Source organism: Zootermopsis nevadensis, unplaced genomic scaffold (genome assembly GCF_977971745.1).
Source record: "Zootermopsis nevadensis isolate Lab colony 2312 unplaced genomic scaffold, Znev_1.0 Znev_ptg000028l, whole genome shotgun sequence".
Lineage (NCBI taxonomy): Eukaryota > Metazoa > Arthropoda > Insecta > Blattodea > Termopsidae > Zootermopsis > Zootermopsis nevadensis.
In genome coordinates this window covers 1,859,172-1,877,268 of record NW_028259160.1, presented here as the reverse complement: position 1 = coordinate 1,877,268, position 18,097 = coordinate 1,859,172, and the positions used below count along the sequence as shown (strand labels likewise).

At 37.9% G+C, this 18,097-nt stretch overlaps 1 protein-coding gene across 4 annotated transcripts in view; it reads right to left on the bottom strand.

Moving 5' to 3' along the window:
• Balat (Beta-alanine transporter) overlaps window positions 1-18,097 on the bottom strand; it is a 218,949-nt gene that overhangs the window by 10,136 nt on the left and 190,716 nt on the right. For all 4 annotated transcript variants that reach the window (XM_022083194.2, XM_022083175.2, XM_022083124.2 and 1 more), the window contains exons 7-9: window positions 17,435-17,561; window positions 16,290-16,408; window positions 3,962-4,176 (exon numbers count right to left, since the gene is read on the bottom strand). In XM_022083194.2, coding sequence (XP_021938886.2) covers window positions 3,962-4,176; window positions 16,290-16,408; window positions 17,435-17,561 — 461 coding nt within the window. The remainder of the gene's footprint in view (window positions 1-3,961; window positions 4,177-16,289; window positions 16,409-17,434; window positions 17,562-18,097) is intronic.

The window sequence follows — 18,097 nt, the reverse complement described above, 5'->3', positions numbered from 1 at the left end:
AAAGAAGACTCTACTTTTTTTAAATATTCAAGGTTTTAAAAACAAGGCAGAAGGTAGTTAGTACTAAAACATGCAAGTGGCCTTGGCTTGTGACAGCGACTGCTCTGAATAGCATCGCCAAAGAACTGCCAAATTGATCGAGACGCTAAATGTATGCAAGACCATGGCAGTTATTATTGGGGATCATACGTGAAGTGACTCCATTAGAAATACTTTTTATATCAATATTGAACTTGCCTTTCCATCTAATTCACTGGAGGACACAAGCCGTCGTTGTGCAGAATTAAAATCAAAGAGGGGGTTGGGTGGCTTTTATAGAATAACTTTATACAGTGCGTTCACTGATAACGCTGAACGCAACTGTCTTTCCGGCAACCGGCAGTAACTGTTATAATATAAATAAGTTGATTTAATTGTCTTTATGCTTTGGTTAATTCGGTGATGAACCTTCGGGTTCGGTAAGCCATCTAGTTAGTTAGTTAATTGTCTTTATAGCGATATTTGACTCATATATTTACATCTTGAGAGTGAGTCATGTAGTTCCAGCCGGAAGTCTGGAAGTGACAGTTGTTTTCGACATTATCAATAAACGCAGAAGAAACGACAAAGAACTTTTGAAAACGTATCATCTTTTGCTGTTCATAACACTGCATTAAAGTATCCTTAATAATTACCATAGCACGATAGTGCAGATAGGCCTCTGTACCAATCACTGCCAGCGAGAAGTCTATGGTTCGAAACTGGGTTACTGCTTCTTACAGTAACTTTTTTATTTTAATTTTATTTATCAGCCGATTCTAACTGAAACCGAGGAGTTGGGTATGTTCCCGGAAGACTTCGATCATGACTTTCTTTTGTCCCCTCAGATAAATGTTTACAATACAGGGTTATTCATAATTCCCTGACACATTACTAAAAAAAATCGCTAGACTAGACTGTTACATACGTTTCATTCGTCTTCCTGCACCTGAAAAATACTATGCGAATATATGAATAAATTGGCGCAGATGAAAGTCCAATAAATTTCAACCATACGTTGGTCTTATTTTCTAAATCGATAGCCGTATATTACGGCTGTAACCCTTGCATTGAAGGTTATACTGACACCCCCCCCCCCCCCCCCCCCCCCCGCCCAGAATAGCGTCACCTTATCTGCGAGCCCACCATTTGGATTTAAAATGTCCCTTCAAAGACAAAACGTGTGCCACAATTATTCAGTTGCTATTATTAAGAGAAAAAATTCTGAATAAGTCGTTTACAGCGTACTATCACTATATATAATAGAGATAAATCTAATTTGAAACATTCTAGGATATGTTGCATGTTAGAAACAATATATATCGCTTAAAATACATATTTTTCTCTTATATAAACGTATTTTAGATATGACATTGTTTTCAAAAATAACATTTTGCCATCTTTTGTCAATTCAAGCCGTGAATAGTATTTTACAAACCTAGTAAATGTAATAAGCGGGTTTTATTTTTTTAAAAAAAATCAGCGTAAATATGTTAAAGAAATATAATAATAAAATCAATTATATATATATTTACAGTATCATATATCTATAACAGACAATAATTGAGCAATTTATATCTCTTGTAACCAAAAACCAAAATTAAATTTTGAAGACGTCTGTCTTCTTGGTTGTAGCGCCGTGTAACCTGGTATCCGTTCACAAACGTTACAGATGTACTTGCTGTCTCCATCATCAGGGCGATGAGTAAGCCGCACGCGAGTAATCGGTTTGAGATATAGCAAGCAGTCAGTCAGGATACCAGATTACACGGCGCAACAATCCGGAAGACAGCCCGCCATCTTCATAATCTCAAAATAAAAATAAAATTTGTATAAAATAAATTAATGTTAATACCAACGATATATTCGAAACTGGAAAGAATAAACTTTTAAATGTTTATTCCAAAGAAGGGATTAACCTTTCCAAGTTTGTTATTCTCTCCGTTTCTCCGAAACTGATAGCGTAACAAGTAGTTTTTGTTACAACGTCAGAGAAAGCTGAGCTGTAAGTAATCTGTACAAAATGATCTATATACTTAGTCGTTATGCACACATTAGGACATGTAATCTCGGCTGTATGCATGATTACACTTCCATGGCCTACCTCGTTTAAACACCCACAGCAATCATATATTAGAGGCAACGCTCAGCGTGATATCTGCTAGCTAAATTGCCTCTAGTCAGGCCCTGGTCTACGTGGGGTTGCAGATGTACTTAATGCTGGTCTGTAAGTAGGATTTGAGGGTTTTAAGGCGGTAAGTAAAAATCTGTCTTCTGGCTTGTAACGCGAGTAGTCCGATCTAAACATACCGACGTTTCAGAGGTTCTGTCTCAATCATAAATGCGATAATCGTCGTTAAATTTGTACCAGATTACACGACGCTACAATTCGGAAGACAGTCGTATTCAATGCAGGTCTCTATTTAAGAACTGATGACAAACACATCACGTCATGAAACGTGTCTGATACGCACTTGAGAGGTACTTGTTTGAATTATGATTTTTATTCAGTGTTTCTGTTATTTTTCAGTCCCTCCTAAACCGTTCATTATCCTACGTCCTGTCCAAATAACCAGTTACCTTCAGTTTTCCCGAATCAAAATATAGAAGTATAATGAATTATCAATCACGGATCCATATTAGAAATAAACCTTAATCAACAGGGAAGATAATAAAAGAGCAATTTCTTTCTCGGTTTTTTTGTGTTACTCTTACTGAAGTGTTGGACCAAACTATAGATGTAATCGTTTCACAAATCCGAGGCCTCGAAACAGATAGCGCTATCTACAGGACACAAGTATGTGTACGCTTCAACCAATCATCATGTTCGAGTGGTCGTAGGAAGGTCCATAAGCCCCCTCGAGCTCATGCTTCTGAAACCACAATCACGATTAATCGAAAATTCATATTGTAGGCTTGCTATGCGTACCCACGAAATAGTTTAAAATTTCAGTTGGAGAAATGTGTTTGTGAAACACATGGAAATATTTCATTCAGTTTTACACACAAAAAGATAACTAACTCCATGTTAGATAGTGTTTCTTAAGAAGCTAGTAGTGGTTCAGTTAGTCTTTTTTTATCTGAAGGCTCATTACGTGTTTATAAAACCCGCCACTTGGCCTACTTTGGAATCGAATTTAATATTATCCTCCCGTCAACTTCTAAATATCCCAAGTCATTGTCTTTCTTTAGGTTTTTAAGACAAAAAATTTAGTATGCATTTCTCGTAGCTCGTACGTGCTAGGTGTCTTGCCCATTTAACAATTTTGATTTAATCACCCCATCAGTATCTTGCGAAGAATATAAGTGATTATATTCTCAAATCCGTTTCATGTAACACGATCTATAACTGAAAAATATTGGTATCATAAAATAGTTCAACATCTTAGAAATGCAATATACTTGCTAAATATAGTCTCATTCATATAGTTCATTTGAGACTAGTTTGATTATCAGTAACTTCATTGTTGAAACGCAAAGGACGTTTTTGGGAACACTAATTTCCAAACTACGGTAAAACTTGATCGATTAGTTAATTTAATTACGCTGTTTCAATTGAAGTGTTTCTACAGCATCAGATTAAATGAGAAGAGTATAAGATTATAACGATTTGAAAGGTAGAAATTATGTCGTTGGGGAGGATGAGATGGGCGGGGCATGTAGCACATGGGAGAGATAAATGTATACAAACGTTTGGTTAGACATCCTGAGGGGAAGAGTATACTCGAAATCCATTGGCGTAGATGGAAGGATAATGTTAAAAGTGATTGTAACGAAATGGGGATGGTGGTTGTGGATTTGATCAATACGGCTCAGGATAGGGACCGGTGGTAGGCTTTTGTGAATGTGGTAACGAACTTTTGGGTTTTGTAGAAGGCTGGGAATTTTTTGACGAGATCATTACCTCCTCAAGAAGGACTCTGCTGTGTCCTCTCGTACGCACCTTTCTGCACGAGGAAGGTGGCAAGGCAAGCAGCGCCTCCTATTATCATGCTTGTGCACAGAGTCCAGCGCCGCCCCCAACAGTCCATGGCGGGCCACAGGAAAAAGTACGTGGGCAGTTCAACTGCTCCTGCCAGGAAGAAGTTGAGGAACTCGTCACCACCGAGTACTGGCGCGTAGTAGGATAGCCCCACGTACACACTGGTATTCGTGAACCTGAGACACCCAGAACGTGCAATGTTTACAAATGGGAACCATGTGATAAGGTTCGGTGCTGACATCTGCAAGAATTTATTTTCTCTAACTCCTAAGACTCCAAAGAAGAGTCAGAATGTTCAATAGCGTTAATACCAAAGTCCGCTATTGCACATATAGTGTCAGAAAGCGTGTCCCCCCCCCGTGACGTCAGCAATGTGTGGGGTGGGCACTTCTGTGAGGCCCTCAGTCAAAGTGATCCCAACACTTCTGGGTTCAAATTCTAGAGAGCCATCCAACCAAAATAATTTTTACACAAGTTGCCTGATGGGATCATCTCTCGCCTGTAGCAATAGCTCTAGTTTGAATAGTCAAGGCTTTCCGCCACTACAAAACCCCCGTTAGCGTAAGCCCACTTACGTTTTAGTTTTAAAACACAGTTTACCATTTACAGCAATGCGTATAGTGCGCAGGAATGGCGTTACCTAGCTAGGGACTGTCTTGCGCTTGCGCAGGAATCCGCTCTAGTTAGTTTTCTGATCGCTTACAACGGAACCCAGTCCTCACAACAGCGAGCGAAATGTATCAAAATAGACGTACCTGAGTGAAGAAATGGACATAAGAACAATTATGATTTAGGGATAAACAAAGTGAAATACGCGAGGATTAACTAACAAAGAATAATTATTTGTATTTTAATTATTTCAGTTGTTTCAAGTATGGCAATGAAGATGTACAGTACAGGATGTTGCACCGTATATTCTGGCAGAAGTAGGTCGATATTTCAGAGGTGCATACTGCCTCTATCATCAGGGCATATTATCTACTATCCTGTATGCCTGTTAAGTGGCTGAACTTCGTCTTTGTATGTTCCCTGTTATTGGTCTGTGTTCCTGGTGATTTTCCCTGGCTCGGTGTACGGTTGTTTACAAAATATTTGTTCTGTGAGAAGGATTCTTTGCAACGTCGCAAATGACACTTTTAAAATAACTTGTATCACTACAAGGTCTAAGACTCTGAAAGAGCACAAACCAAAGACAAGAGCTTGTTTATAAAACTGCGATAATAAACTGCGTTTAGGTCCAGTGACAATCGAATAAGTTTCGACTTCCTGAACTCTCTTCTAATAGTCGAATTGTAACATTAGATTTTTTTACATATCTGTGCTTCGTCAAGGCACTGAATCGATCTATACTACGTGGTTTATGTAGTTTAAAGCTATATTATTAGAGTGATCGAAACGAGGAGGCTGAGGCAGGCAGGGAATGCCAACCGCACGCAAAAGTTTGGTTAAAAACGGCTAAACTTAAGAAGATATGTGCTGTTGTTGAACTCAGAACATAATACAATTTTCCTTTATAAAAACCTGACATTAGACTGTAATATTTATTCGTATCACAGATTTATGCTCGCTTGACAGCGAAGTAATGGAAAAAGGTTCAAATAACGTAACACAAAGCAATGATAATTCATTCATTGCTGTTGTGTTAATGGCATATTTTGGAGGGTACGAAAGACATAAGAGAAACAAATAATGAAAATGAAAATTTGGGGAAAAAGAAAAATATAGGTAGGAAAGAAAGAAAGAGGGAAAGGGATAAAAATATGTTGAATTTAAAAGTTTCATTATGTTAATTAAATGTAAAAGTAACTCCCTGGTAGCAGAACCAAAAGTTTAAAAATCACTAGTATCGAAGCTCGTCACTGGACACGATCTTAAGTCCCATCTCCACTTTCTCAATATTTCAATTATTTATCGTCAAAGTGGCTAGTCATTTGACATCGCCGGTATTATTCACGTTAGTCCTCTTGGCAATTTTATTTCATAGTAATGATATTGGATCTGCTCGTTGCGGCACGGTTTATGCAACGGGACGGCACAGCTGATCAAATAATATTCAGCACTGCCTTCTTTGCTTCATTAGAACATGCGCACTGATTACACAACAGAAACGATGATGCGACCAAGAGAGGGCATGTAAGTCCTAGTCCGATTAATGTGCGTGCTATGAGGCCCATTAAATGTTAATATACGAAGATATTAAAGTATACTTTTCTCATAGTAGTTGCAGAACAGAGAGAAGAATACGTTTTAAAATAAATATACAACTTCGGCCTAGCGATGTTAAACTTACAGGTTATCGGTCGTCTTTTCACATTATTTGACTTCTTGTTCGCCTAGAAATTTTAGGGTGTGGACCCGAATAAAATGATTCTCCCCCCTAGGGACGTTTCTGTTTATCGTCACATGATTTGGGAATTGCCCAGAGAAGGGAAATCTTTCTGCGACTGAGAGGAAAATTGATATATAAAAGCGTAGAGGTAAATAATCGAGAAAAAAATATTAATGGAACATAAGTTCTGTAGATGTAGGTCTTTCATGTTAAAATCGCTTTTTCACGCAAAGGTACATTGTTCTGTTAATCAAACCGTATGGCATTTAACAAAACAACATGAAAATTACTGTGGTAATAACAACAAAAGGTTTTATGAAATTCACAACTGTATGAAATCTAATAAACGTCTTTACGTGAACTCATTTGTACTGATAAATACAGCCATGATCCGTTTTTAAGTGAATACTAATTATACATTGCCAGTTAAATAAATTCAGTTTTGCTTACTGTCTACGGAATTAGGATTTTTTTTCTACGGCCCTCTACAAATAAATACACAATGCGGCCCACGGTTTGCCGACCACTGAAATAGACTAACCTTTTTACTCACTGGCTTTTGTTCATCTCAGTGAAAATTTTTACATTCAGCTGATAAATCTATTACCTTTGATATTTATTTTCTCAGACAGTGCTAAATGGGGCCGGAGACAAAATTCATGAACTAACCATTCTTTTCCATCAGTTTTTCTTCAAGATACAGTCTACGTCAGTTTTCCTTTAGAGGATGCTGTATCATACGGACCTTTTATTAGAGGCAATACATTAACTTAAATGTAGACACATGTTTATTTATTGCCTCAAACTTAAAAGGGGCTGAAAAGACAAATGCACTTTTCATACGCAATTTCTTACCTTCTATAACGGATTGGGGTAGAAAGAATCATCTCTCTGTGTTACGATGACTGGTGAAACAAAAAGAGGCTAATTCTCGAGAAACTGATAGTTGTTCAGCTGGTGATACAGTCTCCCGACTTTTATGGAATCAACTCTTTCATTGCAGTGTTTACCAAATCCTATCCTACGCCAGTTAAATCCACTACACACCCTCACAATCTACTAATTTATTATTAATTTTAACTTCCCATCTACGTCTAGGTTTTTCAAATGTTCTCTCTTAAAGACTAAAATCTGTACACCTTTCTAATATATCTTATGCATACTAAATGCCTCGTCCATATAACCTTGACCCGATAACTTAATTGATGCTTGGTGATGAACATAAATTATGAACTTAATTAAGAAGTTTTTATCGGTCATTAAAATGATTTGCATGGGGTAATTAACGATATATCATACGACTTTGAGATTGGCTACAACTAGAATGTTAATCTTAGTTTGTGCTATTTAATAATAAAACATAATACGTAAATACGACGTTGTCTGTTGAATAAATGTTTACATCAAATGAAATAGCCTAATAACATTGTAAAATAAAACACGATATTTATACGTAAAAATTAATAAACTCACCGAGAAGTTTAACTTTTTTCTTTGTTTGGTGAGAAACCGAACCTCTTTCTGGGCTCAAATTTCGGTGGTTACTGATTGCGTTATGATAACTCTGATTAAATGTGTAAAAGAGAAGATGGTACAAATGATCAATGTTACCAACATAAGTGTTGAAGTAACAAAACAATGTCATCTATAAACCAAAACACTAAGAGAAAAATAATTTACCTTGTACAAAGATTAAGTTAATGTTTCTTACATTTTTGTACAAAATTTTATCTGTAAACTTGAAGGAATAATATTATTATTGAATAATATTAAAATATGTCTTATGGAAATAGGGTGGGAGTTTATAGGTTGGATTTAATTAAATTGAGGATAGTGACCAATAGCCGGCTCTTGTGAACACACAAACAAATTTTCGATTTTTATGAAAGGCGGGAAAATTAGCTTGTAAAGAATGTCTCTATGTTTGATATAGTTAATTTTGCATAAAAACAAATTTAGTCCAAGACGTTACTTTTTAAAACACGAATTTGTAGTTATTTTACCTTTAGGAGCTTCATTTCCTACACCTTGGAGAAAATGCAAAAGAAACGTTGATGGCTTCGCGTCCGAAATGTAAATGCGAAATAAATTTACCTCGCTAGGAATCAGTGCAATATCAGTTAAGTTTAGAAGAAGAAAATCCAACTGTTTTATAATTCTAACAGCGTCTTATTATCACGTAACCAAGCAACGGACAAAGATAGAGGACAGTGACATTAATCTCGCGAAAGGAATCCGAACACCGTAGCTTGAGCAAAGCCTTTTAATTCCTACCTGCCCTTTCTCCCCAAATACTGAAGCCTTCGAACTGAATGCTTACATCAGATATACTAATTACAGTGTTCCTCATCGGTATTGTCAATAACCAAAAAGCAATTGGCGATAAATTTGAACGGTCTGCTCCTAGTCTGTATACTGGTGGTTCCAAATATAATTCTTGCCTGCTCAGAAACGTATGTTGCTGACGTAGAGTTTTCCAATAAACAGGCTATAATGATACACTAAAGTAGGTCACGGCCATTTCCCTATACGCCATCCAAAATTACGTCATCTTTCACGTTATATACATATTGTGTACGAAACGTCGTTGAATAAAGTAAAAAACTAAGAACTGCTGATATTTGGAAATTCCATCAACATATTAGTTTTAAACCTCACATTATTCACAGATCTAAATATCTTATTCTTATACTTACCTACCTAACGTTGACATTAGAAAAATATCTTGAATAAATAAAATAAATTGACATTATTTAATAACGTATGTAAAGCTTGCATAAAATTAATGAATTTCGATTAAATACCCGTTAAATTAGATTTCAGGTTATCACAGAGCCGAGCATGAAGATGGTTATCTTCTGGGTTGATGCATGTGTAGTGTGGTAGAAGTTAACCGACGTTTAAGAGATGTTTACTGTCTCCATCATCAGAGAAGCAAGCACTTCCTGAAACGTTGGTAAACTACAGACTATACGACGCAACATACCCCGAAAACAGCAATTAGAATCGTTAATAAAACTCCTTCTATCGACCTGAAATGTAGTCCCTTCGATTTAAAACGAATTAATTATATTACTTAGACGGCTAGCGGTTAGAAAGCTGGCCTTGTAATCCTGGGGTCTTGGGTTCGATTAACGGCGGTGCCCAAATTTATAACTTGTGTTGGGCAAGGCCGTGGTATAGGCAACACGGAGTTTTCCTCCGGGGGCTTCCCCGGTATCTCCGTGTCATCCCAACAATTACTCCATTCACACACAGAAGAAGGCAATGGCAAACCACTTCTGGATCATCTGCCAAGAACGTATATGAACAGGTCCCAGTCCGAGAAAAGGATGGAAGGATCCTGTTCATATGGACCTGTCGTCAGACAGAACACTACAAATAATAATAAACTTAGACGGCAGACATGTCATGTATAAACGCACGATTGCAATGCCTCCCCAAGTTTCAGACCTGTGAATGATAGATGGAATATCAAAATGTTATATCTCAAATAACGAATTTATATGACGAAGTGCTTCAAGTGAACTTGACGTTCTTGACGTCTGCTTGTGACGCAGATGTCCAGAAGTCAAGCCATTCGGAGAGATTTCCATTACATTCGATTAAAAGGGAAATGGATTCACAGATTGTATTGGTATGTATATATATATATATATATATATATATATATATGAAGGAAGGATGTGATATCTACCACGAGGCACTGCTCTTCCATATAGTAGCACAGCAACAAGAGAAAATTCTACATACTACGACACAGAGCAGATTTAAATGTATTTTAAAAGTCGAAGGTTCAAATCCTGCTATGAGGAAAGGTGTCATTTAATTACGTCACGTTAAAATAAACGTGCGGAAATCGTTGGTGTATCTGTAATACTTGAGACTTGTATTAGCGAATATATTGTAATTAATACCTCAAAACAATTTATTAAAATCTTAAAACAATCAGTTTATTCGTGGCAAAATTTATATATATATATTAAAATACAATCTTTAGTGAAGCTAAATTTAGTTGGTGCATTACACCATCAAGCCCGCTTGATGTTTTAGTAGTTTTAGTATTTTTTATCTTATTTAATTCATTTCTTTCAAAATAAATACATCAGTAAAACGTATTGATTTAAAAGGCTGAAGTAAGTCAAAAATTTAAGAACCTCGTGATCGGCGAAGCATGTGAATTTGTTCAACGTTCTGCACGAGCTTGCAAACTTACTCACATCTTCCACACTTGTCTCTGATGGAGCTGAAATAGAAATCACGTGTCGACTGTACCACATACCCGATAAGTTTGAGTATTATTTTCTGTCAAATCCCGATAAATATAGATACTAAGAACACTATTTACGGCTCATGATATATCACAGGCTTACAACTTTAGTTACAGGATTTCAAGAAGACATTGAACTTCGACGTGAACTGTAATGTATGAGACTAAACAATGGACTGGAACAGATATTGTAATAATGCGAACAATATTTTACGCATATATATGAGGTGCGATCGAAAAGTTTCAAGACTGCGCGTATAAAAACCCGTACACTTATCTCAGATATTAAATTCATCCATCACCCTCGAAGTAGTTCCCCTGGGAGTGAACACAACGATCCCAGCGCCGTTGCCAAGCCTGGAAGCATCCCTGAAAATCTTTCTTTGTCAGCCTGCGATTCTGCCTGAATCTCTTCTATCGTCTCAAATCTCCTTCCCTTTAGCTGAATTTTCATCTTTGGGAAGAGGAAGAAGTCACACGGCGAATAAGGAGGGTGCGGGATGACGGCCATGGTGTTTGAGGCCAAAAACTGCCGAACGTTGAGGGCGGTGTGCGCTGGCGCGTTGTCATGATGCGTCGCATGTGGAGTTCTTCCTTTAGAATCAGCTGACAGGTCCCATAGCCTATCCCAACAATGTCGCATAAGTCGTTGATGGTACGACGTCGATCTTCGTGAATGGCCTGCCGAATCTTCGTAACATTTTCGGGCGTTGTGCTCAAAGATGGTCGTCCAGAACGCTCGTCATCATCGACAGAGGTTCGGCCATTTTTAAAACGTGAATGCCACACAAAAGTTTGTGCACGACCCTTTGCGGACTCCCCAAATGCTTGCTTTAGCATTTCATAGGTTTCCGTAGCCGTTTTTAACGAGTCTTTGGCAAGAGATTCAGGCAGAATCGCAGATGGTGCTTGACAGGCTGACAAAGAAAGATTTCCAGGGATGCTTCCAGGCTTGGCAGCGGCGCTGGGATCGTTGTGTTCACTCCCAGGGGAACTACTTCGAGGGTGATGGATAAATTTAATACCTGAGATAAGTGTACGGGTTTTTATAGGCGCAGTCTGTAAACCTTCCGATCGCACCTCGTATTATTTCTTTCGTTCCGTGGTTTTATCTGCACTTTATTTAACGTTGCTTTCATGATATCAGATCATATAGTAAAATTATAGAATGAATGTTAAGGTATGAAATGAAGCAGTCGTGGCCAAATTTATCATAGTGACATTTTATAGAATGAATGGGAAAGACCTTGAAAGTACTCAACATTGTAGTCTCAGGTTTGATATTTGAACCTTGGAACTCCCACTCGCCTATGAGTTTTTGTCATGTGAATGTGTCCCAGGGTATATAACGACGCTGTCTTAAATAATACGACGTTACAGTTGGATGATTGTAGTGATTTCATTTGACAATGTTCTTGAGAAACTGCCACCTGCTAAGAATAAGAGACACTTCATGAATTTTATGTAACCCGATAGTTCATTATCTTTTTCACAAAAGCCGCCACTGGATCGAATTCTCAGCAAAATCCAATCACCATCACCGTCATAACTTTTCAATGGTTGAAAGTGTTGTTTTTAAACACGTCTTACTATCGTGTAGTCTTGTGGAAATTAAAAGGCTACGAGCCTTTGTGGTGATTTGAAACGGTGGTTGTGTGAAGCTTCTATTGAATCACCATCTGGGGACATGCATGGCTGGTAACGTAGTATTAAGGAAAGGGACAACTTCTGCAATTTGAATTTGACTGGTAAGGCAGCAAACCGAGACGTGCTGGCTGCTACTGACAACGCTCCTAAGTTGGCTGACTTAATTAAAGAGGGGGCTGCTTTTCAATGCATGTGTTTGACGTGGACTAGACAGGTCTCTTTTACCTGCCAGAACATATCTTGCCAAGGAAGAAGAAATTCCACTAAGATTTAAGCTGGCCCCGCTGCTTGGGCTAATATAGAAGGGGGAGTCTTTCTTAGTTTATACTGAAAACTCTATGAAGTTTTAAGGGTAGGGTCAAAGTAGTGTCGTCGGTGAGGTAAAGGTCCGATCATAAGTACTCGGTCACTGTTAAAAGATCGACTCTTTGACTGATTTATTATTATATCGAAAAGTTGTTGTAAGGAGAATAATTTATGTAAGACTTGAGGTTCTCACAGCGGTGAGTATGAATATTTCCGTCTTCTGGGTTGTTGCGCTGTGTAGTCTGGTCGATGTTAACCAACGTTTCAGAGGTCATACTGCCTCCGTAATCAGGGCGATGAGTATGAAGATTTCTGTCTTCTGGGTTGTTGCGCTGTGTAGTCTGGTCGATGTTAACCAACGTTTCAGAGGTCATACTGCCTCCGTCATCAGGGCGATGAGTATGAACATTTCTGTCTTCTGGGTTGTTGCGCTGTGTAGTCTGGTCGATGTTAACCAACGTTTCAGAGGTCATACTGCCTCCGTCATCAGGGCCATGAATTCATCGCCCTGATGACGGAGGCAGTATGACCTCTGAAACGTTGGTTAACATCGACCAGACTACACAGCGCAACAACCCAGAAGACGGAAATATTCATAGAATAATTTATCACTAAAGGCCTTACGTATTTAGAAAAAAATTCTCATGGTTACCTTGAGAACCTTAATGACATTATACAAAATGTGAAGGAAGGTGTTTCTGCGTCTTAACACCACTCCGTTACCGCAACCAAAGGTCCAGAAAGTGACTTCTACGTACAGAAATTACTATGCACATACGATAATGCATAAATAAATTAAGGCAACTGATATAGAATCTAGTCCAGACCTAGAGGACGTTAAGAAAGGAGCGCAGCATTTGAAATAATGTTATCAACACTGCTAATTCTTAGAATGATTTAATGTAGTCCACTGTAAATGGCACCTGGAAGGACTTTGTCCTCAATATGTTAATAATTTTTAGGGATTTTAAATGACACTAAAAATGTCTACCCAACAAGTTTTTGACTTGATTTTGAAATGGACCAGGCTAATGTGGATCAGCTAGGAATCTCTCATCCAGGGAAACTAAGAAAGATGGATTATACTGAACTTCAGAAATCGCTTGAAATTAAAAGAAATGAAACGCCGATGGATTTAAAGGACTTTAAATACGGTTTTAACCAGCTAGACAGCTTGATCAACGTCACTGGAGGAAAGGACACTAATAGCTAGAACAACTCCAGAATCAGCTATATCCAGCTGCACTGCCCCTTATGAAGAAAGACGAAACAAAGCAGAAGGGACACAATTAAACTGAAAGCGGATCAATTTCTTTAGAAAGAAGGAAACTCCAACACAGCCTTCAACTTCGAAGTCTCCTTTGAAATCACCAGAGGTATTTAGCCGATCAGTATTCCAAAGACCAACAAATAACAAGATATTTCTTTCCTCACAATTGTTAATTCACGTCCGGTAAGCCAAGTTTAAAATGTTGGGTAAATATTAGACAGTAAAATATTTTTTTTTATTTCTATAAATCGTATTACTATTATTAATATTCTAATTATTTAACACAAGAGCGAGGTCATTAATATTTTTCTGGTTGGCCGAGAACGCATTTTCCTATTATAACATCCAACCCGATGGAAAAACAATCCCAAATATTCGACTCTTTGGCCCGAGAACACACTTTCAACAAACGAATCCCTGCTGAATCTAGGCGAGAAATTATGATACGAAAGAAATCATTCCTCGTTGCTATATATAAGCCGTATAAAGGAACCTCAAATCCTACGTATAAAGAAAATTGTAATTATTTCTAAATCACTTAAGTTCCTGCACCAAACTTTTGTGAGATACAACACAAGGTTTTGGTGTAATTCAGAACACGCTTTAGTTAAATAGTAGTTTATTTTACAATGTCGTATTGATCGCACTGTTATTTTACGTGGCCTACCATCTGTAAAATATCCACGTATGAGCAACGTAGTTGGAAGGGCTTCGTGACAGATTGCGTAATGCTAATTTAAATGGATTGTAACGATTTTCGATCTAGAATTCTACCAGAGTACAAAATCAATATTTTACACAGGCTGATACAATTGGCTTCTGATCTGGAAATGTATGTAAATATAGCTCTGAAATGCGGTTCCAATACAGCTACTTGAGTAAACAAAGTAGCTCTTTTCCCCAGACAAACAGGAGGTGGTCTCAGCTGACGAATTCCAATTTCCTGCTGTGGAACATGGAATTTCCAGTATAATGTTGCCAGAGCAATTGAATTTCAAGGAGGAAATAAAGGTTTCTTGTATGGTGCCTATCAGTGCTTGTTCATGCAAGTTTACGAATCAGAAATATCCACGATACATAGCTGAAATAATATCCGTCAAACTCCAACCAATAAGGAATCATATAAATAATCTTACTAGAAAATTTATACACAGACGAAAGAATAATATTTAATTTAACTCTCTCCATAAAGCAGTCTTACTATAGAAGCACAAATTCGAGTAACTAGTCAAGACGTTTCTTGTCTTTTATGGAGTCCGACAATTTATTAGTGTCCATAGGAGCTCGCCACTGGTCTACGTCATGTTAACTTAAGTGCAGTTTCCTTAAGATACATTTTAATATTATCCTGCCATCTAAGTCTAGGTCTACCAAATGATCCTAAAACTTTTCACGCAGTTATATCATTGAATAAAATTTTTCTTTGATATTATCCATCGTCTAGTAAAATATAAAATATAAAACGTAAAACGACGTTTCGGAGATGGGACTCTATCTCCGTCTTCAGGTTCCTACTCAGTTGGGCCCACTAGATAGAGCTAATCCCTATCTCCGGACCTAGCTCTATCTAGTGGGCCCAACTGAGTAGGAACCTGAAGACGGAGATAGAGTCCCATCTCCGAAACGTCGTTTTACGTTTTATATTTACTAGACGATGGATAATATCCAAGAAAAATTTTATTCAATTGACTCTTCACTATCGTCAAGAAGTTTTAGATTTGATATACAGTTATATCATCTCTATGCATGCTACAACCATTGGCCGAAGGAGAAATGCTTGTAGCATAGGTAGACAAAGTAAAGTAGGTGAGATTTTAGGTTCTCACGGCGATGAGTACAAAGATGATTTTAGATTGGTAGAAGTTAATCGACGTTTCATCGATCTAATAATGGATGCAGCAAGCACTTCTGAAACGTCGGTTAACTTCAATCAGACTACAAGGAGATCAAACCCAGAAGACAGCCATCTTACTTTAATTGAAATTTACGGACGTTTCAAAAGTATTTGTTGCCTCCACCATCAGGGCGATAGTCAGAGAAGCTCCACAATTTGTGTTTCTCACCTAATATTATCAGGATGATCAAATCAGGGATCATTAGGTGGGCATGGCATGTAGCACGCAAAATATATATCATAAATGAGTACAAACATTTTGATTGGAAATCCTGAAGGGAAAATTCCACTCTCAAGGCTTAAGCCAATACCGGAGGATATTACTAAATTGGATCTTAGGGGAGTTGGGTTTGAGGTGTGGATTGGATTCGAATAACTCGGGATAGGGAACAGTGATTGGTTTTCGTAAATACTGTATTGAACTTTCCTGTTCCATTAATGAAGGCGAATTTCTTGACTAGATGAGTACACTGTTACCTTCTAAGACGGACACAGCTAGTTAGTTGTCATTGGAGTTTGTCAGTGCCCTACGCATGTTCGTGACAAAGAAACAACTATGACTTTAAGACTCACCAAATAAACGTGATGATTAGAGTTTTCCGGCGCAGGTTAGGGGTCTTGAATAGATCCAGGACGCCATAATTACGACGCCTCTCCTTCTGCTTCACGTAGCGTTCAACCTGGTACTTGCGCTGAAAGTAGAAGCAGTAGGTTCCTCTGAAATGACAATTCATTAATGAAATAAATGCCACATTGGAACTATAAGCAAGTTGAAATGAATTTAGTGATCTTATGATTATAAACGGATATGTCAGATTTCTCGCGGCGTTATATATGAAGTTGGCTCTCTTCTGGGCCGTGCAGTCTGGCGGAATTATATCACCGTTTCAAAGATCCTTACTGTCTCCATTATCAGGCGATCGCTTCCATATTAAACGGCACAACACCCGAGAAGACGTCATCTTCATAAACGTATCTGATTGATAACAAATTTATGTAGATATAAAGCAGGGACTTTATTGGTTCGATACCAACTAAAATTTCAAGACACCTTACAGCGTGAACTGCCAATACATCTCAATAAATAGAATGTAGTTTAATACTATATCATTTTAATTATACAAAGAATTATATTACTAAATTATATAATTGTCAATTAATTATTCTGGTAGTGCCGCTTTAATTATTTAAATGTTGAAGTAATGTGGTCGTCTTACGTTTTTTCTCAGACTTTCTAGTAATGCATTAGTAGAAATAGTAACAACGCACATCACAGAGGTATCAATAGTAGTACAGAGCGTTCCCTAACAAAGTTAAACGTAAATGTCTCCTGTGGGCTCCCGCTTGGTACTCAATGATTCACCGCCAAGCGCTACAAAGTCTTTTCGGAACTCGTCAAGTATAGCTCCAAGAAAATAAATTATCTACCGCAAAAAAGAGAGTATCCCGGGAGCCACAATTGACAGTTGCGTTCAACTTTATCAGTAAACGCATTCTAGTAGCAGTAGTAGTTGATTGATTTGAGCTGTAAACTACACGTGATCTCTCTTTCTGGACTTCTGGTTACCTGCAATGCGCAGAGCACAATAGATGTAGACTACAGAACTTACGGAAATCAACTTCGTATGACGAGCGATGTCTTTCATTGAACTCCTCCGACATTAAAAGTCGCATAATTTTATAGGTCTTTTGTCAAATATAATCACTGACTCCCTCACCTTGAGCTGTACCATATAGTTGGCAGGGAGAGATTTGCCGTTAACTCGCGCCATCTTTTTCAAGATTTTCTCAGCTTCTTCGAATCTCCCGCGAGCCAGCAGCCATCTGGGTGACTCGGGAAGTACCCTAAGTACAAGAAAATAGATGATCATGTTCACGCAGTTGAAAGATTCTTGAGGTCGGTCTTTTGGTGAATCTTTAATTATGGTCCCCTATCTTTGATAGAAAAACATATGTAAAGACAAAGTCGATAGATAAATATTCCAACGGCAAAAGAATGGGAAAAAGCTTTACGACATCAGACCGCACAGATGTGAAGCCTGGTCTTACATGCTAGTTGAAGACCACAGAGGTGTTTAACCGTGATTTCTGCTCCCACAATGTTGGGTTTTATTTACTTTATGGTTTAACAGACAAAACATTTGATGATAGGTAAAAAATATTCAAGAATAAAACTGTCTACAACTGAAGTACACAGAAAAAATCTTCTGGGTTGCTCCGCCGTGTAGTCTGGTAGAATTTTACCGACGTTTCAGAGATCCTTGCTGCCTCCATCTTCCTGGGTGGTAAGGACCTCTGAAACGTCGATAAACGTCTACCAGATTACACGGCGCAGAAACCCAGACGACAGGCTATCTTCAGACTAACCGCTGTGAAAACCA